The 23,804-nt window shown below is 43.2% G+C and overlaps 1 protein-coding gene across 4 annotated transcripts in view; it reads right to left on the bottom strand.

The window, feature by feature from the left end:
- gabrb2a (gamma-aminobutyric acid type A receptor subunit beta2a) overlaps positions 1-23,804 on the bottom strand; it is a 395,193-nt gene that overhangs the window by 22,992 nt on the left and 348,397 nt on the right. For all 4 annotated transcript variants that reach the window (XM_041193701.1, XM_041193702.1, XM_041193703.1 and 1 more), the window contains one exon: positions 8,073-8,210. In XM_041193701.1, coding sequence (XP_041049635.1) covers positions 8,073-8,210 — 138 coding nt within the window. The remainder of the gene's footprint in view (positions 1-8,072; positions 8,211-23,804) is intronic.

Below are 23,804 nucleotides of genomic sequence, written 5' to 3'. Positions count from 1 at the left end.
GGCCCCAGCTTCTCTTCCCACTAGCTTCACTCGGCAAGAAAACCACAACAGCTTCCCTGTTGAAACCACCAATTGAAATTACAGTCATTGAAACAGATGCTGTATTTTTGAAGACAATCCCACCTGTTTCTGGCAGGTGTCCTGCTGCCTACTTAGAAGAGTAGGTTAAAAAGAAGACAGTGGGAATAGAGTGTAATGTTGGCTGGTATGACTTTCAACTGATTTTGACTGCCTGACCGTCTGGTTTCCATCCAGCAAGTAGGGCTAAAATGTCCCTTGAATCTGATGTTTTCCTGAGTGATTCAAGAAGGGAACAAATAGGTGATGGGAAATTTAATAATGTTTGTGAATTGCAGGCATTGTAAAATCTGTGAAGCTGGATGGACACAGTTACAGAATAAGCGGACGCTCATTTAAAACTGAGATGCGAAGGAGTTTCTTCTCTCAGAGGGTAGTGAACGTCTGGAATTCTCTACCTCAGAGAGTTGTGGAGGCTAGATCACTGAAAGTGTTTGAAGAGGAGGTCGATAGATTTTTGAAATATCGGGCAGTTGAGGCCTATGAGGAACTGGCACGAAAGAGGAGTTGAGGCCTGGGACAGATCAGTCATGGTTTTATTGAATGGTGGGGCAAGCTTGAGGGGCCGAATGGCCTACTCCTGCTCCTATTTCTTATGTTCTTATCAAAGTTTAGGTCCCAGTTAATTTACTAATTCCACAGCACTCACAGTATCAGAGCAACATGCAAGGCATTTAAAGCTCCAATCTTGGGCAGAATATTGCAGTCAGCGTGCGGGGGTGGGCCTGACACGCTGACGTGTAAAATTATGCAAGATGATGTCGGGCGTGCGTTCCGACATCATCGCGCATCATTTCGATATTTCATTTGGCAGGTGTGCACCGGAGACAGCTGTGTGCCTGTCGAACTGTCAACGGCCTATTGAGGCCATTAAAAAAGTAACTTAACTTATTAACAACGTTGCCGTCCAACCTTAAGGTTGGCGGGCAGGCGAAGAGCCCAAGAGCCTTCGCGTTTTTCAGGAAACTTCATCCACTGGCAGGGTGAGGTTTCCTGAAGGTTTTATAAAATAACTAAATAAATTTTGCAAACTTCACAAACATGAAGTCATGAAGACATGACAAACATGAAGACACTGTCACATGAGGGGACATGTTTAAATAATTTTTTACTTTATTTTTTAAGAAGTTTTATTATCTACTTAATCTCCCTGAGGCAGCTCCATGTCTCAGGGAGAGCGCAGGGCCCAACTCTCTCTCCTCCCCCCACCCGCACAGGTAGTGTGGCCTGCCCGCATAAAATGGCGGTACGCAGCTGATCGCAGGCAGCAATCGGCTCCGCGCCCGCCCGCTCATGCCCAGCCCGCCCACCATAGGAAAAATTCTCCCCCATGACTTGTATTTGCTGGCTGGGGGAAGAGTTGAATTTCACTGTTCCCACCAAGTGGGAAATGATTGGCAGCAAGTCTGTTGTCCATTTTACACTCACTCAATTTTGCTTTCCAGTGAAGTCCAAGAAAATTTGCGACCTGGATCAGGACATTCCCATTTATTTATTAGATTTCAGTTAAACAAACATCTATTAGTCTTCATATAAGACACTGAAATACCTTGATTAGATTACAGCCTTGCAATCAATCCTAGCAACAACTAAGATGTTTATAGACAGCATTGTAAATTTTACAGTGAATTAATATTAGCAAACTGTTCTCAACATTGTTGGTCTTAAAAACTGCTCTTAACTTAATTGGATGACACTCAGGTGGACTGAATGCTGATTTATTTGTAGCAGATTATTTTAGAACCTGGCAGCATATTTAATTTGCAAAATCTGCAATGTATCATGTTATGCATACACAGTAACAACAGCATTTTAAAAGCTGCTCCTCTTAAAATGGCTCTATTGTTTCTGTACATATAACAAATCATTTATGGGGTGGGGGGGGGGGAGAAATCTATTAATTTAGAGGAAGATTCACATATTTAATTAATAAAGTACAAATCAATCCACAACCTCAATTCAAGTGCAACATTTTTTTTTTATTCATTCATATGACGTGGGCTTCACTGGCTGGGCCACCATTAATTGCCCATCCCTAACTGCCCTTGAAAAGGTGGTGCTGAGCTGCCTTCTTGAACCAATGCAGTCCATGTGGTATAGGTACCCACAGTGCTGTTCAGAAGGGAGTTCCAGGATTTTGACCCAGCGACAAAGAAGGAACAGCAACATATTTCCAAGTCAGGATGGTGAGTGACTTGGAGGGGAACTTCCAGGTGGTGGTGTTCCCATCTATCTGCTGCCTTTGTCCTTCTAGATGGTAGTGGTTGTGGGTATTGGAAGGTGCTGTTGAAGGAGCCTTGGTGAATTCCTGCAATGAATCTTGTAGATGGTACACACTGCTGCATTCCATCACACTCCTGACTTGTGCCTTGCAGATGGTGGACAGACTTTGCAGAATCAGTAAATGGGTTACTCATCACATGATTCATAGCCTCTGACCTGCTCTTGTAGCCGTAATATTTATATGGCCAGTCCAGTTCAGTTTCTGGTCAATGGTAACCCCCAAGGTGTTGATGGTGGGTAATTCAGTGATGGTAATGCCATTGAAAATCAAGCAGTGATGGTTGTATTATCTCTTGTTGGACATGGTCATTGCCTGACACTTGTGTGACACAAATGTTACTTGGCACTTGTCAGCCCAAGCCTGGTTATTGTTCAGGTCTTGCTGCATTTGGACATGGACTGCTTCAGAACCTGAGGAATCACGAATGGTGCTGAAAATCGTGCAACCTTCAGCAAACATCCCCACTTCTGACTTTATTATGGAAGGAAGGTCATTGATGAAGCAGCTGAAAATGGTTGGGCTGAGGACACTATCCTGAGAATCTCTTGCGGTGATGTCCTGGAGCTGAGATGACTACCTCCAACAGCCACAACAATCTTCCTTTGTGCTGGATATGACTCCAACCAGCAGAGAGCCTGCCCACTGATTCACATTGACTCCAGTTTTGCTAGGGCTCCTTGATGCCACACTCTGTCACATGCGGCCCTGATGTCAAGGGCAGTCACTCTCACCCCATCGAGTTTTCAGCTCTTTTGCCCATGATTTGAACCAGGACTGTAATGAGGTCAGGAACTGAGTGACCCTGGTGGAACCCAAACTGGGTGTCATTGTGCAGGTTATTGCTAAGCAAGCACCACTTGATAGCACTGATGATGATCCCCTCCATTACTTTACTGATGATGGAGAGTAGACTGATGGGGCTATTTATCAATGCTCTAATAATACAAATAAAAAAGGTCAAAACATTTGTTTGTTGTTTTCCACCATACTATGGGGTTAATTTAGACTTTTGAGCACCCATTTTTTGTGTGTGGTGTGTATTGGCCTGTCGCCCATACCAAAGCAACAGCAATGATTTTGAGACCTTGGCCTCATTTGTGTTGCATCAGTGTTATGCAGTGTGCTGGGGGAGGCAATGGCGAAGTGGTATTGTCGCTGGGCAAGTAATCCCGAGACCCAGAGTAATACTCTGGGGTCTCGGTTTTGAATCCCACCACGGTAGACAGTATAATTTGAATTCAATAAAAATCTGGAATTAAAAGTCTAATGATGAAACCACTATAGATTGTTGTAAAAACCCATGTGGTTCGCTAAAGCCCTTTAGGGAAATAAATCTGCTGTCCCTACCTGGTCTGGCCTACATGTGACTCCAGACCCACAGTAATGCAGTTGACTCTTAAAAATGCCCTCTGAACAAGGGCAATTAGGAATGGGCAAAAATGTTGGCCTACCCAGCAATTCCCACATTCTATGAATAAAAAATGGGCATCCTGATACAGCCGCATTAAGGCTGTTGACTATTGGACCCTACACTTGCAGCAATGTAGGTGGGCTGTGGGGCAGGGAGGGTGGGTGGCAATGGGACACTGAATCATGGTGATAGGGGTTGGCAGTTCTGCTCCTCCAATCCCCACAAAAATAATTTCAAACTTGCTTTTGCTGAGCCTCTTTTGTTCAATCGCTCATGGAACTGATGGAGCACTCTGACCAGTTTCATTAATATCAAAACTTTCTCTCTGCTAGTGTAACCATTTGAAATAAATAGGCCAACACTTATGTAAAAATAATGGTATGGGGGCCTTTCAATTTGGGGGAGTGAAATAGAATGTATTAGGGGGCATCTATGGATATAGATACTGTTCTCTACAGCTGAGAGTGAGAGTCCTGAAGGTTATATTGCCTACTCGATGCCAGGTTAAGGACAGCTCCTCAGGGCTTGAAATGCATTTAGACTCGAAGGGGAAGAATCCAATTGTTATGGTCCACATAGGTACCAACAATATAGGCGAACTAAGAAAGAGGTTATGTTAAGAGAGTATGAGCAGCTGGGGGCTAAATTAATAAAGCAGAACCACAAAGATAATAATTTCTGGATTACTACCTGAGCCATGAGGAAATTGGTCTTGGGTAAATAAGATCAGAGAGTTGAATTCATGGCCAAAAATTGGTGTGTGAAAAATGGGTTTCAGTTCATGAGGCACTGGCATCATACTGAGAAAAGGTGGGACGGACTTCATTTGAATCATGCTAGGACCAGTATCCTGGCAAATCAAATAACCAGCATTCTAGAGAGGGCCTTAAACTAAAAGGGGGAGGGGATGGCACAGTGGGTTCAAGTGAGGGGAATTCATAAATCTAATGAGAATGGACAAGATAATAGTGCAGGGTATGGCTAATGATAACCAGACTATGATAGGAAGGAACATAAGCTAAATTTAAGAGTGCAAGATCAAACAGGGTCAGAGCAGGTAAAATTGGTAAAAAGACAGAATTAAAGGCTCTTTATCTGAAGGCATGTAGTATTTGTAACAAGTTGAATGAATTGGTGGCATAAATTGATTGACCAGAAACTGAACTGGACAAGCCATAAAAAATATTGTGGCTACAAGAACGGGATAGAGGCTGGGAATTCTGTGGACAATAACTCACCTTTTGACTCCCCAAAGCCTGTTCACCATCTATAGGGCATGAGTCAGGAGTGTAATGGAATACTTTCCACTTGCCTGGATGAGTGCAGCTCCAAGAATACTCGAAGCTCAACACCATCCAGAACAAAGCAGCCTGCTTGATTGGCACCCCATCCACCACGTTAAGCATTCACTCCCTCTGCCAGCAAAACACAGTGGCAACAGTGTGAACCATCTACAAGATGCACTGCAGCAATCCATCAAGGATCCTTTGACAGCACTTTACAAACACACGAACTCTACCACCTAAAAGGACAAGAGCAGCAGATACATGGGAACACCAATACCTGCAAGTGCCCCTCCAAGCCACACACCATCCTCACTTGGACCAATATCGCTGTTCCTTCATTGTCACTGGGTCAAAGTCCTGGAACTCTGTCCCTAACAGCACTGTGGGTGTACCTACACCACATAGATTGCAGCATTTCTAGAAGGCAGCTCATCATTACCTTCTCAAGGGAAGTTATGGATGGGCAATAAATACTGACCAGCCAGCAATGGGTATGATATGATAGCCTTTACACAGATGTGGTTGCAAGGCAATTAAAGCTGGGAACTGAATATTCAAGGGTATTCAACATTTGAAACTTTGAAAAGATAGGGTAGGCAGAAAGGAAAAGGTAGTGGAGTAATTCTGTTAGTAAAGAATTGGATCAGTGCAGTAGTGAGAGATGATCTTGGTTTGGAAGATCAAGATGTGGAATCAATTTGGGTGGAGATAAGAAATAACCAGAGATAGAAGTTACTGCAGAAGTGTTAATCTATAGCCATTCTGCACCCCACCACCACCCCCACCCCCCACCCCCCCAACACCAGTAACTACACTGTAGGACAGTATATGAATCAATAAATAATGGGGGCTCCTTAGAAAGGTACTGTAGGAATCTGGGCAATTTTAATCTTCATAAAGACTGGACTATTCAAATTAGCAAAGGCAGCCTTGAAGACAAGTCCACAGAGTGTATTCAGGACAGTTTATTAGAACAATATGTTGTGGAACCAACCAGGGAACAGGCTATTTTTGATCTGATAATATGTAATGAGACAGTAAAGGATCCTGCAGGGAAGAGTGATCATAGCATTGTAGAATTTGGCATTCAGTTTGGAGATGAGAAATTTGGATCTGAAAACAGCGTCTTAAACTTATTTAAAGGCAATTACAAGGATATGAAGACAGAGTTGGGAAAAGTGAACTGAAAAATAGGTTAAAAGCTAAGACGATGGTGGTTGACATTTAAGAATGCTCAGCAAATATATATTCCATTAAGAAAGGAAGATACTTCAAGAAAGGTGAACCATCTGTGGCTAACTAAGGAAGTTAAGGATGGTATCAAATTGAAAGGAAAACATACAATGTTGGAAAGATTAGTGATAGGCCAGAAGGCTGGGAAAATTTTAGAAACCTGGAAATGATAACTAAAAACAACAAAGGGGGAGAAATAGAATATACAAATAATCTAGAAAGAAATATAAAATTAGACATAAGAACTTATTGTTATAAAAGATGTATTATTTTAAGTTGAATTTATATATATATATATAAGTTCAGTGATTCTGGAAAAGTAGAAAAGGTTTACTGTTGCCTAGTGACAGTGATCCAGTGACACAGAGACAGAAAATACAAGGGGTTGAGAGAAGGGGAGTTTGGTGTATATTAGAGAGAGAAGGTGGGGATTTAAAGCTCTCTGAGAAGAAAAACTCCAAGACTAGAGGGACAGTAGTTAACTCAATAATCAGTTATAGGACCAGTTTAGTGGAGGTGCGACTGGAAGACTGAGTTTAGGGAACTAATTTGTTTGCTCTGCAATTGAAGAAATAGGGAGTTTAGAGAGCGATTTTGGGTGTCTTGGGTAGAGATACGAGTTGGGTGAGAAACATCAAGTGAATGCTCAGGAATTCACAGGAAGAAAACCATTTGCAACTGTGCTAGCCCCAAGTAAGGAATCTTTGTGTCAAGCTAGTAGTAACTTTACTGGCTTATGTGTCTGTAAATATATTGCTGGGGTGAAGGAATAGCGGGCATTTGAATCATCTTCTTGTGTTTGTATAGAGATCTTTCCAACCTTTTTGTTTGGTGTAATATAGTTCACTTTTTTGTTTTAATATTTTATTCTTTGTGTTAAAGTTCATCAGCAGGCTCCTGTGAATTAGTTCAGTAACTTTCCTCCAAGGTTTCTAAAAAATAGTTAGGGTCTATCAAGCCAGGTTTCACTCTGGGATCTTACCTATCCACTATTAACAACAGCCGGGATCTTAACATAATACAAAAAGAGTAGCTAAACTAAACTTTGGTCCCAGAGGATGAGATGGGGGCAAACTTTTAAGGTCGTCATTTCTGAGGTGGGGAGAATGTTTGATCAGGTGGGAGGGTGCAGGCTGTAGACCCCGTTACCTGCCGGCCTGATTACCCTCTCAATCATACCTGACTACCCCCCCTTCCCCCAATGATCAAACAACTACTCCCCCAGCCAGGCTTGATTACTCCCACAACCAGATGCAACTACCCCTCAACTAGACCCAATTAACCCTCGATCATCAGACTTTCCCCCCAATCCAACCCGACTACCACCCGGCTAGCCCCCTGACCACCCGACTACCCCGCGAACTACCTGACTACCCGGACCCAGCTACTCCAGACCAGATGACTGTGCTCCGATCACCCAACTACCCCTCAAACCAAATACCCACCTCACCTACCTACCCATTCACTCACTGACCCATTTACTCATCCATTCACTAAACCACAATCAAAGACTGGATCTTTAAACTTACCTGAATACAGCTAAATATGGCTGATTAGTACTATAAAAAGGGGGTGTGCCCTCTTGTTTCCCCAATTCCACTCCGCTCACTGGAATTAAACTGGAGACGCTGTGCTGTGCATTTCTCTAATAGCTGGGATCAGAAGATCCCGGAAGAAATACTCAGTAACATCAGGTTGGGAAAATTTTTGAGGGCAGTGGCAATGTGTGCAGTATTGGAATCTGTTGTTCATACATACGTATATATTCACTGTTAGATACCTGTAGAGAAAACAACATTCTTGGAAATTAGGTGATAATCGACAATAGAAAACTGTGGCAACTCAATCTTCTCCACTCCAGTCACTGCTCGAGTACCTCCACGCCAGTAGAACTCAATGTCATCTGTAGTGTATCCATCTGGAAGAAAATGGGAAAGTGAACTGTTGGGGAATACGTGCCATCTATCATGTTTGACACTTGACAAAAGTAAACTCTTTCAGCCATAATCAAGATTCAAACATCTATGAATAGTATTGAATATACTACTTGCTATTTGAGGTCAACTACTACAAACTGTGCAACTTTCAAGGAATATAGCATATTTTAAGAAATGTGTAACACTACAAATTAGCAATTACTGGTAGTGATGCTGCTGGAGAAACATTTAGTGGGAAATTTTAACCACCCATCTCCCCACCCAAATAAGCAAGGGAGGGTTGGAGAGGTGACTATGCTGGTGTGTGACATAGACAGAGTATCTTGGAAATGCAGAATCTCACAGTGCAGAAGGGCCCTTCGTCCCATCAAGTCTGCATCGACATGTGAGAAACATCTGACCTACCTACCTAATCCCATTTACTAGAACTTGGCCCATAGCCTTGAATGTTATGATGTGCCAAGTGCTCATCCAGGTACTTTTTATAGAATGTGAGGCAATCCACCTCCACCACCCTCCCAGGCAGTGCATTCCAGACTGTCACCACCCTCTGGGTAAAAAGGTTTTTCCTCACATCCCCCCTAATCCTCCTGCCCCTCACCTTGAATTTATGTCCTCTTGTGACTGACCCTTCAACTAAGGGGAACAGCTGCTCCCTATCCACCCTGTCCATGTCCCCTATACTCTTGTAAACCTCGATCAGGTCACTCCTCAGTGTTCTCTGCTCCAATGAAAACAATCCAAGTCTATCCAACCTCTCTTCACAACTTAAATGTTTCATCCCAGGCAACATCCTGGTGAATCTCCTCTGTACCCCCTCCAGTGCAATCACATCCTTCCTACGTAGTTGGGAATTTGATTCACATGGGAATACAGTACTGAGGGGCAAAGAAACGTTCCTTTTTTTCAACTTTTTTTTCAGTCTCCAGTGGTTGGTGACATCTCCTTTATCTCCAAGCTAGGTAAGTGCAACTGTCTATAACTTTGTCAGTGTAAATTATTACCTAATTCATTAATTAAATTAATAAGGTTGGACAGAAATGGCAGGGCTGGTGGTGTGCTCTGACTATAGCAGGTGGGAATCTGTGGAATGTACTGCAATATCAGGCAACCATCTCTGCAGTAAGTGTGTGCAGCTGAGATAACTTTGGCTAGTTGCTGAGCTGGAACCTGAGTTGTGGACATTGCAGGGCATCAGGGAGGGGGCAAGTTACTTGGACAATTGGTTCCAGGAGACAGTCACACCCCTTGGGTTCAGCAGAACCTTAGAGTTGGTCAATGTCAGGGACAGGAGGGTGTGACTGCAAGTCAGGCAGATATAAGGAACCAGCATATAGTGATGGAGGAGCCTCAGCCACTGACTTTCTCCAACAGGTATGAGGTGCTTGCTACTTTTGTGGATGAGGAGAAGGATTGCATGGTGGATGAGTGCACTGGCATTGGCACCATGGTGAAGGATGCCATTCAAGTTGGGGGAGCGAAGAGGAATGTGTTAATGACAGGAGACTGTATATTCAGGAGGATAGATACTGTTCTTTCCAGTTGTAACAGGGAGCTTTGAAGGTTGTGTAGCCTGCTCGGTGCCAGGATTAAGGACATTTCCTCGTGGCTGGACAGGAACTTAAGAGTGGGAGTGGGAGGATCCACTTGTTGTGGTGCAAGTGGGAACCAATGACATAGGTAGGTAGAACCAGGAATGATGTTCTTCTAAGACAATTTGAGTAGTTAGAGTCCAAATTAAAACACAGCACATCAAATGTAATCACCTCTGGATTGTTACTTGAGCCACATGCCAATTGGCATAGGGTCAAGCAGATTAGAGAATTAAATGTGTGGCTCAAAGAGTGGTTTGGAAGAAGAGGTTTTGATTCATGGGGCACTGGCATCTGTACTCAGGAGACAGTGAGCTATTCCACTGAGATGGGGTCCACTTGAAACGGGCTGGGACCAGTGTCCTGGCCAATTGTATAACTGGAGCTGTGGAAAGGGTTTTAACATAACAGAGGGGGAAGGGAGGGTTCGGGTGAAGAGAGATTTAGAAATCCAAAGAGAAAGGATGAGGCATCAGAACAGTACAGAAATGTGGGTAAAGACAAGCAGAGTGGGACAGAAGGGACTGAGAGTTTAACAAAAACTGTACATTGGTGAATAATGTCATTGCAGGGAATAGAGGTAAAAAGATTAAATTAAAGGTTCTTTATCTGAATGCACAAAGCATCTGCAATAAGATGGATGAACTAGTGGCACCAATAGAGGTAAATGATTTAGATCTAATCGCCATTACAGAGACATGGTTACAAGAAATAAATATTCCAAGGTACGCAATGTGTTGGAAAATCAGACAGAATGTCAAAGGAGGAGGAGTAGCCCTGATAGTAAATGATGACATAAGGACATTAAGGAGAAAGGATCTGACCTCAGAAGATCATGTAGTAGAATCAGTATGGGTGGAAATTAGAAATAGCAAGAGTCAGAAAAAACTGGTGGGAGTAGTTTATAGGCCCCCTAACAGTAGTTATTCTGTTGGGCAGAGCATGAAACAAGAAGTTATTGGAGCTTGTAAAAAGGGAACTGTAATAATTGTGGGGAACTTTAATCTTCATATAGACTGGGATAATCAAATTGGCAAGAGTGGTCTCGAAGATGAGTTTGTAGAATGTTTTTGTTACAGTTTCTTCTAGCAATATGTTGCTGAACCGACAAGGATAAATCTAAGATCTAATATTGTGTAATGAAGCAGGGTCAATTAGTTGTAGCAAAAGATCCACTGGGAAGTAGCGATCATAATACCACTGAATTCTACATTAAGCTTGAAAGTGGCATTCTCCAAATGCAAACAAGAATCTTAAACTTAAGCAAAGCCAATTACATAGCTACGAGAGGAGATCTGGCTAAGGTTAATTGGGTAAATAGACTAAAGAGTGTGGAGATGAATGAACACTGGGAAACATTTAAAGAAACAATTCAAAATGTTCAACAAAAATACATTCCATTGAAAAATAAAAAATACTCAGAATGAAAGACCCATCCATGGCTCACTCAGGAAGTAAAGGATAGTATTAGATTAAAAGAAGCTTACAAAGTTGCAAAAAAAACAGTAGCAAGTCTGAAAATTGGGAGTGTTTTAGAAACTAGAAAAGGGCCACCAAAATGTTGATAAAAGGGGAAAAAATAGAATGAGTGTAAATTAGCCAGAAATATAAAAACAAATTTAAGAGCTTTATAAGTATATAAAAAGAGAATAGCAGAAGTAAACATTGGTCCCTTAGAAACAGGCAGGAAAAATTATCATGGGGAATGAGGAAACGGCAGAGGCACTGAACAAATATTTTGTGTCTTTCTTCACAGTAGAAGATGCAATTTTCATACCAGAAATAGATGGAAATCTAGGGGCTAAAAAGTGAGGAAATTACAGAAATTAATATCAGCATAGAAAAAGTATTGGAGAAACTTAAAGCTGTAAAATCCAACAAATCCCCAGGATCTGATGCCGTGCACCCTAGGGTTCTAAAAGAGATAGCTGCGGAGATAGTGTGTATGCTGGCTATGATTTTCCAAAATTCCTTAGATTTAGGAAAGATTCCATTAAATTGTAAGTTTGCAAATGTTACACTGCTTTTCCAGAAAGTAGGGAGGGAGAAAACAATGAACTACAGGCCAGTTAACCTAACATCAGTTATTGAGAAAATGCAGGAATCTATAATTAAGGAAGTCTTAACATTGCAAATAGGAAAGCAGAGTATAATTAGAACAAGTCAACATGGTTTTACTGAAGGGAAACCCTGTTTGACAAATTTATTAGTTTTTTGAGGATGTAACTAGTGGGAACCAGTAGATGTAGTATACCTGGATTGCCAAAATGTATTTGACAAGGTGCCGCACAAATGGTAAATAGGCAAGATAAGGGCCCATGGAGTTAAGAGTAATATTTTAGCATGTATACAGGACTAGTTAATGGATAGAAAGCAGAGAGTGGGCATAAACGGGGCTTTTACAAGTTGACATGTAGTGAATAATGGAGTATCGCAGGGATCACTGTTGGGGCCTCAGCTATTTACAATCAATATTAATGACATGGATGAAGAGACAAAAAGTAATGTATCAACGTTTGATGATGACACCAAGCTAGGTGGGAGAGTAAGCTGTGGAGAGGACACAGAGAGGCTGCAGAGATATAAACAATGGGCAACAAGATGGCAGATGGAGTTTAATGTAGGGAAATGTGAAGTTATTCACTTTGGTTGTTCAAATAAGGAAGCAGAATATTTTTAAAAATGCATGAAACTTGTAAGTGTTGATGTTCAAAGAGACTTGGATATACCCATACAAGAAACACAGAAGGTTCGCATGCAGGTGCAGCAAGTAATTAGGGAGGCAAATGGCATGTTGGTCTTTATTGCAAGGGGATTGGAGTACACAATTAAAGAAGTCTTACTATAATTGTACAAGGTTTTGGTGAGACCATATCTGGAATACTGTGTGCAGTTTAGGTCTCCACATTTAAGAAAGAATATAATTGCATTGGTGGCAGTACAGTGAAGATTCAGTAAACTGGTCCCTGGGATGAGAGGGTTGTCTTTTGATGAGAGGTTAAGTAAATTGGGCTTATATTCTCTGGAGTTCAAAAGAATGAGAGGCGTTCTCATTGAAATCTACAAAATTCTGAAGGGGCTTGATAGGGTAGATGCTGAGAGATTTTTACCTCTGGTCGGGGAATCAAAAACATGGAAGGGGGCACATTCTTAGGATGAGGGGCCAATCATTTAGGGCTGAGTTGAGGAGAAATTACTTCACTCAAGGGGTTGTGAAACTTTGGAATTCTCTACCCCTGGACAGTTGTGGATGCTCCATCGTTGAATGCATTTATGGCAGATTTTTGGTCTCTCAGGGAATTAACAGATATAGAGAGTGGAGTTGAAACCCAAGATCAGCCATGGATCATACTGAATGGCAGAGCAGGCTTGACGGGCCATGCGGTCTACTCCTGCACCTATTTTTTGTGTCCTTGTGAAGGTGCAGCTTATATTCAAAGGCTATACCTCTAAGTGCACTGGGAAACCTGACAGAGAGATTGCACAATGGCATGGAGCAGCCCAGCTCAAGCTTGTACTGATGTCATCCAGCAAAGCATTCAGACAATGCAGTCAATTTTAGAACAAGTGGTTAGTCTGTGAACACTGTAGTGGGATGCACAATCATGGAGCCTTTGATGACAGCTCTGTTGGGAGATCAGACTGTTGCCATCATGGCTCTGGAGTTTCATATCTCTTCCATTGTTCAATACATGAAGAGGACAGATAGAAGTGTAGAGATCATAGATTGAGCCAGGGACAGTGAAGAAGCGTAAATACTCTGCTCAAAATCTCACACCATAATCATCTGAAGTGTCCTCCATGGATGATCAACAGCCTGTCATCCCCCAACAGCAGGCTCCTATGACTGGGGAAATGTTTCACAGGAGCATTGGAGTAAGACAACAAGCACAGAGACCAGGAACAAAGGGATTGCACTAGGGTATTTTAATAGAGCTATAAAATCCACAATGTGAATTAAACAGCTTTTATTTGATTGACTTTGCTGTTGGTCTTCACATTAATAGTTATGGGGATAATGAGTTAATAGAGCAGTTAGAAGGTAGGAGAAAGAAATGGGCCACTTTTCTTTATTCTTTCACAGCACGTGGACATCGCTGGCTAGGCCAGCATATGTTGCCCAATCCTAATTGCCTTTGAGAAGGTGGTGGTGAGCTACCTCATTGAATCGCTGCAATCCATGTGATGTAGATATGCTGTTATGAAGTAAGTCCCAGGATTTTGACACTGCGACATGAGGGAATGGTGATGTAGTTCCAAGTCAGGATGGTATATGGCTAGGAGGGAAACTTGCAAGTGGTGGTATTCCTATGCATCTGCTGCCTTAGTCCTTCTATATCGCGGGACTGTTGATGTACTGGGAAGAAGGTTTGCCTGGGATAACCTCTCCTCAATAATTTGTTGCCTTACAGCTGGAAGCATTGCTCGACCTTGGCTTTCCCCATCATCCTCTTTGTCATCCCCTTCTTCATCCTGCTCCTGCACGTCCTTCTGTGGCAGCTGCAAGGGTTGGCCCCCAGAGTGGCATAGTTATGTAGCATGCAGCGAACCACAAAATCTGGGACTCACTTAGAGCTATATTGCAGAATTTCACTGGATCAGTCAAGACACAAGAACCATTGTTTGAGGCCACCTAATCTATTGGTTTGCCAAATGAGTTTTTGATTGTGTGTGGCTTTCATTGTATTAGTGTCCTTGTCTGTGCCTGGATGCTGACAGGAATCATGAACCAGGTGTAGAGAGGACAGCCACTGTACCCAAGGAGTCAGCCTGACATCCACTGATCTTGGACAATTAAGAACCTCCGCAGTATGAAGGCCTCATGACTAGTGGAGACCTACATTATTTGCTGCCTTTAGTTACAATCCAGCAGAAAGCCAGGGTGCAACTCTTTCCTGTTATAAAACATGGCTGATGTACTATGGGAAGAATGCAGGGCAATTTGTGGGGAGTCAGGGTGATCTTGTACCTGGGAATTCACTGAGCTCTCTCTTCCTCAACAGCAACCTTTAAGAGGAACCTCCTCACAGCCGCCTCTATGCTCTCTCCTTGTTAAGAGGGCATTTGTCACTTACTTAATGGCCATTTGGATTGCAAACTGGCTGAATTTGCTGATGTTACCTGTTGTAAATGGGCATAAAAATTAAGGGTCAGTTACCTTAATAGCCACTCGCAGTACTTTGACTCCAGTCCTTCTGAGATCCAGTTGTTGCTGCAACAGGTGATATAGTCTTCCTAATGAAGTGGCGATGCCAGACACACTACTTCTCAACTTGAGATAGGAGAGCCTTATAAAGGAGATCCACTTGCTGCTTAGGCAGCTGTGGATGAAAAGGAAGAGCAAGGGCCAGCAGTTCTGCCAGCTGACTTAGCTCTGTGTCAGCAACTAATTAATGAAAGATTCTATTCATTCTACAATAGACTTAGCAGTCTCTTCTTAATTTCATTCATTCATGGGATGTGGGTGTCGCTGGCCAGGTCATTTGTTGCACATTCCTAATTACCCTTGAGTAGGTGGTGGTGAACTGCAGTCTTGAACTGCTGCAGTTCATGTGGTGTAGGTACACCCACAGTGCTGTTGGAGAGGGGGTTCCAGGATTTTGACCTAACGACAGTGAAGGAATGGCAATAAATTTCCAAGTGAGGATGGTAAGTGCCTTGTAGGAGAAAGTCCAGGTAGTGGTGTTCCCATGTGTCTGCTGCCTTTGTCCTTCTGGAGGCAGTTGGTTCAGAAGGTGCTGTCTAAGGATCCTTGATGAGTTCCTGCAGTGCATCTTGTAGATGGTACAGACTGCTGCTGCTGTGCATTGGTGGTTGAGGAAGTGAATGTTTATGGATGGGGTGCCAATCAAGCAGGCTGCTTTGTCCTGGATGGTGTCAAGCTTCTTGAGTGTTGTTGGAGCTGCAGTCATCCAGCTAAGTGGAGGGTATTCTATCACACGCCTGACTTGTGCCTTGTAGATGGTGGACAGGTTTTGGGGAGTCAGGAGGTGAGTTACTCATCACAGGATTCCGTGCCTCTGACCTGCTCTTTAGCCACAGTATTTATATGACTAGTCCAGTTCAGTTTCTGATCAATGGTAACCCCCAAGATGTTAATTGTGGTGGATTCAGTGATGGTAATGCCATTGAATATCAATGGGCGATGATTACAATTTCTCTTGTTGGAGATGGTCATTGCCTGGCACTTGTGTGGCGCGAATGTTACTTGCCACGTCAAGACAAACCTGGATATTATAAAAATCTTGCTGCATTTGGACATAGACTGTTTCAGTATCTGAAGAGTCGTGAAAGGCGCTGAACATTGTACAATTATCAGCGAACATCCTCACTTCTGACCTAATGGTGGAGGGAAGGTCATTAATGAAGCAGCTGAAGATGATTGGGCCTAGGACACTACCCTGAGGAGCTCCTGCAATGATGTTCTGGAATGGAGATGATTGACCTCCAACAACAACAACCATCTTCCTTTGTGCTAGAAATGACTCCAAACAGTGGAGAGTTTTCTCCCTGATTCCCATTGACTACAGATTTGCCAGGACTACTTGATGCTACATTCAATCAAATGCTGCCTTGATGTCAAGGGCAGTCACTCTCACCTCATCTCTGGAGCTCAGCTCTTTATCCATGTTTGAATCAAGGCTGTAATGAGGTCAGTATCTGAGTGGCCCTGGCAGAACCCAAACTGAGCGTCAGTGAGCAGGTTATTGCTAAGCAAGTGCTGCTTAATAGCACAGCACGATGACCCCTTCCATCAACTTTACTGATGATCAAGAATAGACTGATGGGGCAGTAATTGACCAGGTTGGATTTCCCCTTTATTTTGTGTACAGGACATACATGAGCAATTTTCCACATTGCCAGGTAGATGCCAGTTTTGTAGAGGTACTGGAACAACTTGGCTAGGGATGTGGCAAGTTCTGGAGCACAAGTCTTCAGTACTATTGCTGGAACATTGTCAGGGCCCATAGCCTTTGCAATATCCAGTGGCTTCAGCCATTCCTTCATATCACATGGAGTGTATTGAATTGGCTGAAGACTGGCATCTGTGATGCTGGGGACCTTCGGAAGAGTCTGAAATGGATCATCCATTAGGCACTTCTGGCTGAAGATTGTTGCAAATGCTTCAACCTTGTCTTTTGCACTGATGTTCTGGGCTCCCCCATAATTGAGGATGGGCATACTTGTGGAGCCTCCTCCTCAGAGTGTTGTTTATTTGTCTACCACCATTCACAACTGGTTGTGGCAGGACTACAATGCTTAGATTTGAACCGTTGGTTGTGAAATTGCTTAACTCTATCACTTGCTGCTTATGCTGTTTGGCACATAAGTCATCCTGTGCTGTAGCTTCAACAGGTTGACACCTCATTTTTAGGTATGCCTGGTGCTGCTCCTGGCATGCCCTCCTGCACTCTTCATTGAACCAAGATTGATCACCGGGTTTGGTGGTAATGGTAAAGTGGGGGATATGCCAGGCCATGGAGGTTACAGATTGTGGTTGTATAAAATTCTGCTGCTGCTGATAGCCCATAATGCCTAATGGTTGCCCAGTCTTGAGTTGCTAGGTCTGTTCAAAATCTATCCCATATAGCACAGTGGAGGGTATCCTCAATGTGAACCTGGATCTTAATCTCCACAAGGACTGTGCGGTAGTCACTCCTACTGATACTGCCATGGACAGATGAATGTGTGGCAGGCAGGTTGGTGAGGATGTGGTCAAGAATGTTTTTCCCTCTTTTTGGTTCCCTCACCACCTGATGCAGCCCCACTCTGGCAGCTATGTCCTTTAGGACTTCGTTAGCTCTGTCTGTACTGGTGCTACTGAGTCACTCTGAGTGATGGACATTGAAGTCCCCCACCCAGAGTACATTCTGCGCCCTAGCCACCCTCAGTGCTTCCTCCAAGTAATGTTCAACTTAGAGGAGTACTGATTCATCAGCTGAGGGGGATGATACATGGTAATCAGCAGGAGGTTTCCTTGCCAATAATTCTACGAGACTTCATGGGGTCCGATAAAAGGATGAGGTCTCCCAGGGCAACTCCCTCCCGACTGTTTACCACTGTTCCGCCACCTCTGCTGGGCTTCTGCGGCTGGTGGGACAGGACATACCCAGGGATGGTGATGGTGTTGCCTGGGACATTATCTGTAAGTTATGATTCGGTGCACTTGAGAAGTCTGTGAGACAGGACTCCTCCCCAGATGTAAGTAAGGAAACTTTGCACGGTTGACAGGGCTGAGTTTGCCATTGTCGTTTCTAGTGCTAGGTCGATCCCAAGCTGTCCATCTGCTTACATTCCTTTTAGACTTTTTAGTGGTTTTAAACAACTGAGTGGCATGCTAGGCCATTTCAGAGGGCATTGCTGTGGATTTGGAGTCATATGTAGGCCAGGCCAGGTGAGGACAGCAGATCTCCTTCCTTAAAGGCATTAGTGAACCAGATGGGTTTTAAAAACAATTGACAGTGGTTTCCATTAAATTTTTAATTCCAAATTTTTATTCAATTCAAATTTCACCATATGCCATGGTGGGATTTGAACCCCAGTCCCCAAAGCATTACCCTGGGTCTCTGGATTTTTAGTCCAGTAACAATACCACTATGCCACCACCTCCCTGACAATGTTGTAGACCTAGCTGATTAACTGCCACATCTTGACCAAAACTCTTAATCTAAAGAAAATGATGTAAAGCAACAAAATGGTTGATCACAATATGTTTCTTTGTAGTGATGCTTGATAACTAAATATCAAAGTTATGCAAACCCTATAGTTGCCTGTCCTCTTAGCTCAATTGCCTATTCAGGTGCTCCTATGAAGTGCTTCTCCAGTGGCAACAATATGTGAGATGGAAGATTGCTGAACTTCCACTGAGAGTACTTAAGATGGGTGCGATGGGCAAACTCAAGGGCATCTGGCCTTAATGGGCCCAGACCAAAGAATTTTGGTGCTAGCGTACAGTCTGGCCTCAACACATGCACTCTTTATTAAGGCTGGCAACAGTGGAGCAGGAATGTTGTCACCCTGACAAAGCAGCATCGTTTGATGTCAATGCCAATGTCACAGCATTCACACTGCTCTGCATGAAAGTAGGATCCAGGAGTGAGAAGGCACTTTGGAAGTTATTTTCCATAGTTTCTATCATTTTTTGAAAACCAGGGAGATGCAGAAACTTAGAGCAAATATAGGAGCAGTTAGAATTCCTGACACAGCAATCATCAAAGGTTTCAACATCATGGTCCCTGCTGCACTCCCCATAAAGCTGATCACACGCTCCACGGTTCATGACATTGTCCCTATGTACCTCTGGAAGAGCCTGTACAAATTGAAGCTGCACTCACCCATGCTCCCTGATGTAGTGGACAGGCTCTTTGCTGTCAGTGCAATACACAGGTAGTTTGTTGTGCATAGCTATTTCCTTTTTTAGGTTGGACCCTAGAAATCATTTCCATCTTCTTCAGGAAGCTTAGGAGGCAAACTTGCCTTCCAATGAGCTGATTTCTGAGCTGTCTTAGTCCCCTGACCAGTGCAGACTGCTCCACAGTATACAGGGTAACAGTTTCTGAGTTGGTGCAGGCAAGAGTAAAGGTGAGTATGGAACATGATCCCAAAGAGTCAATGTTATGGACAGGGGAGAGAGGCAAACTGAACTCCTCTATTACAGTCATCATCTGTCCATAAGCAGAAGTGTTTTAAATTTTTGAAACAAGCTGTGGCTTGTTTCCCAAACTCTCTGGTTGTGAAGTCAATTTTAAAATGACTTGCAGCAAGCTGTCTTTTGGGTTAAACCAGAAGTATTGTTTATTCATACATTCAAACCCGGGTGAAGGTCGTCAGAACTACCTAAACACACACAAGCACACAAGAAGGAGATAGGAAAGAAGAGTATTACAACTAGAAATAACTTAAAACAAAAAAAAATATGGATCATCATTCACATGAATGTTAGAGTCTGGAATGTCGGTGTCTAGTGAGGGTTCCTTGATGTAGGAGTTAAGGTTCAGGCGGGTTCAGCTAATTGAAAGCAGCAGTTGCTGAATTCCAGCAAAGTTGGTGATAATGCAGCAAGGTAGGTATACAGGGACTTGACCTGCTCTACAGATGATGGTGGAAATCTTCCAGCAAACCAGGTTTTGAGGAGGTTTAGGCTTGATTGAGGCATGCTTTGTTGTCAGCCTGGAGTCCGGCTTTGGTGTTGACAAGCTGGATGTTAATGGCAGACTGCCCTGGGAGTCCAGGAATATAACAGTAAAACTTTCCAAAGGCCCAAGGAGCTTAGGTCATGTGGTCTTGCCCATTGACAAGTCAGTTTCAGGTTAACAAGTTTCTATGTCTCTGGTCAAAATCCATTGTTCACCTCTGAGATAGATGGTGGCTATTAGCACCTCTATAGGTATAAGAAGTTTCAGCTGGTTCTCTAATTGTTATAAGTAGTCTGTGGCGACTACCCACTTGCTGCACTCTTGTTTCATTGATTGTAATAGCTCCACATAATGATAGGTGTGAGATTCAACAATGATGAAGGTTGAGCTTTGTCCTGGAATTACCGTTGGAAGTTTCCAGAATATATGCCAGTTTGCAAATCATGCAACCTGTAGCAGCCATGTTTCCCAGCAAAGTCAATTTTTAAATAAGCAGAAACTAAGGTTGATTTAAACAGTTTATGATCTCTTTCATGTCTTATGGACATGACAGTCAGTTAGTAACAAGGATAAGCAGAAAGTTGAGTGAGGTCAAAGCTGTACAGCTTTGTCATGCAGATTATATTTTGAGAGAGCTATAAGTGAGAAGAGAAAAAGGTAGAGTATAAGGAGGCCAAACATCTTGTGGTCTGGGTCTTTCACCCTTACCAGTTGCAACACTCCTGACTTGCCCCCTGCCCACAATATCCATAGAAGCCTCTGCCAACGAGAAGATGATGTGATGAATGATCTCCTTCTTCCTATCTGTTATGCTGTTCATTGTTGTGTTCCAGCTTGTTCTGCAAGAAGAAAGGAAATGTGTGTGGGTGAATGAAAAGCTGTGTAGATGTGATTGTCAGGATAAAGTAACGTTGTTGATACATGAAAGATGGCAGAAGTCTGAGGAAGTGAGGGGCAAGTGGAATGATTTTGAGGACAGTATTAGGTGCAAGGTGTGCCAATGGCAGCAACAAATAGGTTGGGTTAAGGGTGCTGTTGTGATTGGAGGAGAGATATCGGAAGAGGGGTAGAAAAGGTTTGTTACTGTCAGGCCACAAGTAGTGTAGAGCTAAGCAGACAGTAAGAAAGATGTGAGTAGGAGTCTTATCTTAGCAGCTCTAGTGAGATCAACAGTCCCACTGGAGCGAGGTCCTGGGTGCAATTCTCCCGACATTCAATTGCTCCAACATCTCTCATCACGACTTGCCATCAGAAGGAAATAGCAGCTCCCTTCTCTTGGTGGCATCTGCACCAACACCTCCAGCAAAACATCATAAAATCAGAGGGCCCTGCAACATCCTTTTTTCATTTCTTAAAGGCAAATCAGCACCCAGCAGCCTAAATTTTCCCTTTTCCAACGACCCAATCAGCGAGGCGCCAATCAAAATTGCCAAGAGGTTTGACAGCTCTTGCTGAGGTCACAGTGTACACACTTTCAAAGTGGCACTGATTTTTGTGCCACTACCTGCTGATAAGCCTATTTCTTAGCTATAGTTTCTAATGTTGGCCATGCCATTAAATTTGATTATTTGCAACGTGGGAGTGAGAGAAATCCAGTCTTAATCTTTTTTCTTCTTCAAAGATAGCTTAAGACCCTCTTTAATGAAGCATGTCTGTTATTTTGGCTGCACAGTGAAACAATAAAGGGAAAAGGAGGATAAATTAATACGACACATTTTAGGAAAAAAAGTCTCATAAGGGTCCTCATTAGAATGTCTCTGTCCCTTATGCAGATTCTGTGGCTAGCTTCTAATGTTTTTTATGCTACTTTACACTATATACACATGAAATTGTTCATATAATTGTATTTCTTCATTTTAGTAGTTATTTCATTGGATGAGGGGAAGTAAGTACAAAAAGTGGTTTATTTATGTAGTCATAAAGTCCAGGCTGAAGCTGAAAATCATTGATCTGTAGTCAAAGCATTCAAAAAACTAAGAATGTGGTATTCTGTCATTAAGGGAGGTCTTGTGGTGCAGTGGGTAGCATCCCTACCTCTGAGCCAGAAGCTCTGGGTATGAGTCCCACTCCAGGACTTGATGGCCACGGAAGGTGCATTCATAACATAGCCAAACAGGTTGATTGTCAACCTTTAAATCCTTCTAATACACTAATGGCAGGCGCTAAGAGACGGTGGCGGGGGGGGGTCTCCTGGTCAGCCTGATTTTATGTGGAGTGTTGCCCAAGATAAAGCCTCTAGCACCAGACTAGCCACATGCTCCATGAAAAACTAGCAATGGAAACAATATAAGCATGTACTTTGTCTGCCTCATGTGTCTCTTGGCGCAGGTAGAGAATAAAAAAGGATTTAATATTTTCATAGACATTCTGTGGTGTATCCAAAATGATGGATGGACTTCAGATCTGGAAGTCCTGTCTCCATATACAAACTGCTTTTGCCGGGCAAGCTGGGGGAGGGGAGGGGGGGGCGGCGCAGGTCGTGACTCCCACATGTGGGAAACCTGAACTGTTCTAACCATTTCAATAACTGTTTGTTGGCATAACCCTAAGTGTTTTCATTATGACCTTTTTTTTCTTTATTCTTTCATAGGATGTGGGCATTGCTAGGCCATTATAGAAGGCCATTCCTAATTGCCCTTGAACTGAGTGGCTTGCCAGGCCAGTACAGAGGGCAGTTAAAAGTCAACTACATTTCCGTGGGTCTGGAGTCACATGTAAGCCTGATCAGATAAAGTCAGCAGATTTCCTTCTGTAAAGAACATTAACAACCAGATGGATTATTAATTTAATTTAAGTTCAACCAGCTACCATGGTGGGATTTGAACTTTTGTCCCCGGAGCATTATCCCAAGCCTCTGGATTACTAGTCCAGTGATAGTACCATTACCTCTCCTTAATAATGCTTGATTACTTTCCAAGACCTATCATTGTCCAATGGGGATGGGGAGGGGATATAAGTTCAATTTGATTGGCAGCTCAAAGAGGTTATTAAGGATTAGATGGCCTTGATGTGCGGTTATGAATACACATTTTGTTTTCATAAGGGATTAAGTACTTTAGGATATTTAAATGTATGGGATGGGATTTATGAATGAGTTTTTTTATATATAATGAAGTCCATAAAAGATATTTCAAACTTTATTTCATCTCATTCCAGCATGGCTCCTGAGATCTGCCCATGGTGTAAGCTGGGTGAGTTAACATGGAGGAAGTAAGGGCAAAGGGTGCAGGGTGGAAAACATGACTTTACACTCTGTTGGCATTGGAGCCAAAATGGGCCATGGGTGTGGGTAAGCAATGGCACTAAGTTAGCATCAGGGCTTTAAGAGGTCATGGGGTGTGTTGGGCTATGGGTTGGCAAGAGTCGGTATGTATGAGCATGGGGGGGCTGGGGGCATGAGTTGGCACCAGTTGGCATGAGGTGGGTGGAGGCATGAGTTGGCACTAGGTTGGCATAGGGGCTATAAAGGGTCATGGGGTGAGTGGGGGGCAAATGTTGGCATGAGTATGGGCATGGAGAGTGGGTGGGAGGGTGAGCGCTAGAGGGCCTAATGTTTACAAAAAACAATTGGGACAAAGTCCCAGAAAACCGAGGAGGGCCTTGGCACTTGGTGCCCCTGTGGCTGCCTCTGATTTACATCCAGATTGAATGGCCCAACTTCATTTTATGCCTGCCCCCACCCCAGAATGGAGATCCTGCCATTTGGGACACTTTTTTCCGAGACGGGTACGGTGAGCTGGGAAATTTCCTGGCCCTGCACACCTGCCTCAGGAGCGAAAATACAGGCCCAAGCATTTGAAAATGCTATATTCTGACTGTTCAAACACTGAACATTCAGAGTCAATTG

The sequence above is a fragment of the Carcharodon carcharias genome, chromosome 8 (assembly GCF_017639515.1).
Source record: "Carcharodon carcharias isolate sCarCar2 chromosome 8, sCarCar2.pri, whole genome shotgun sequence".
Lineage (NCBI taxonomy): Eukaryota > Metazoa > Chordata > Chondrichthyes > Lamniformes > Lamnidae > Carcharodon > Carcharodon carcharias.
This window is presented reverse-complemented; position numbering and strand designations above follow the sequence as displayed.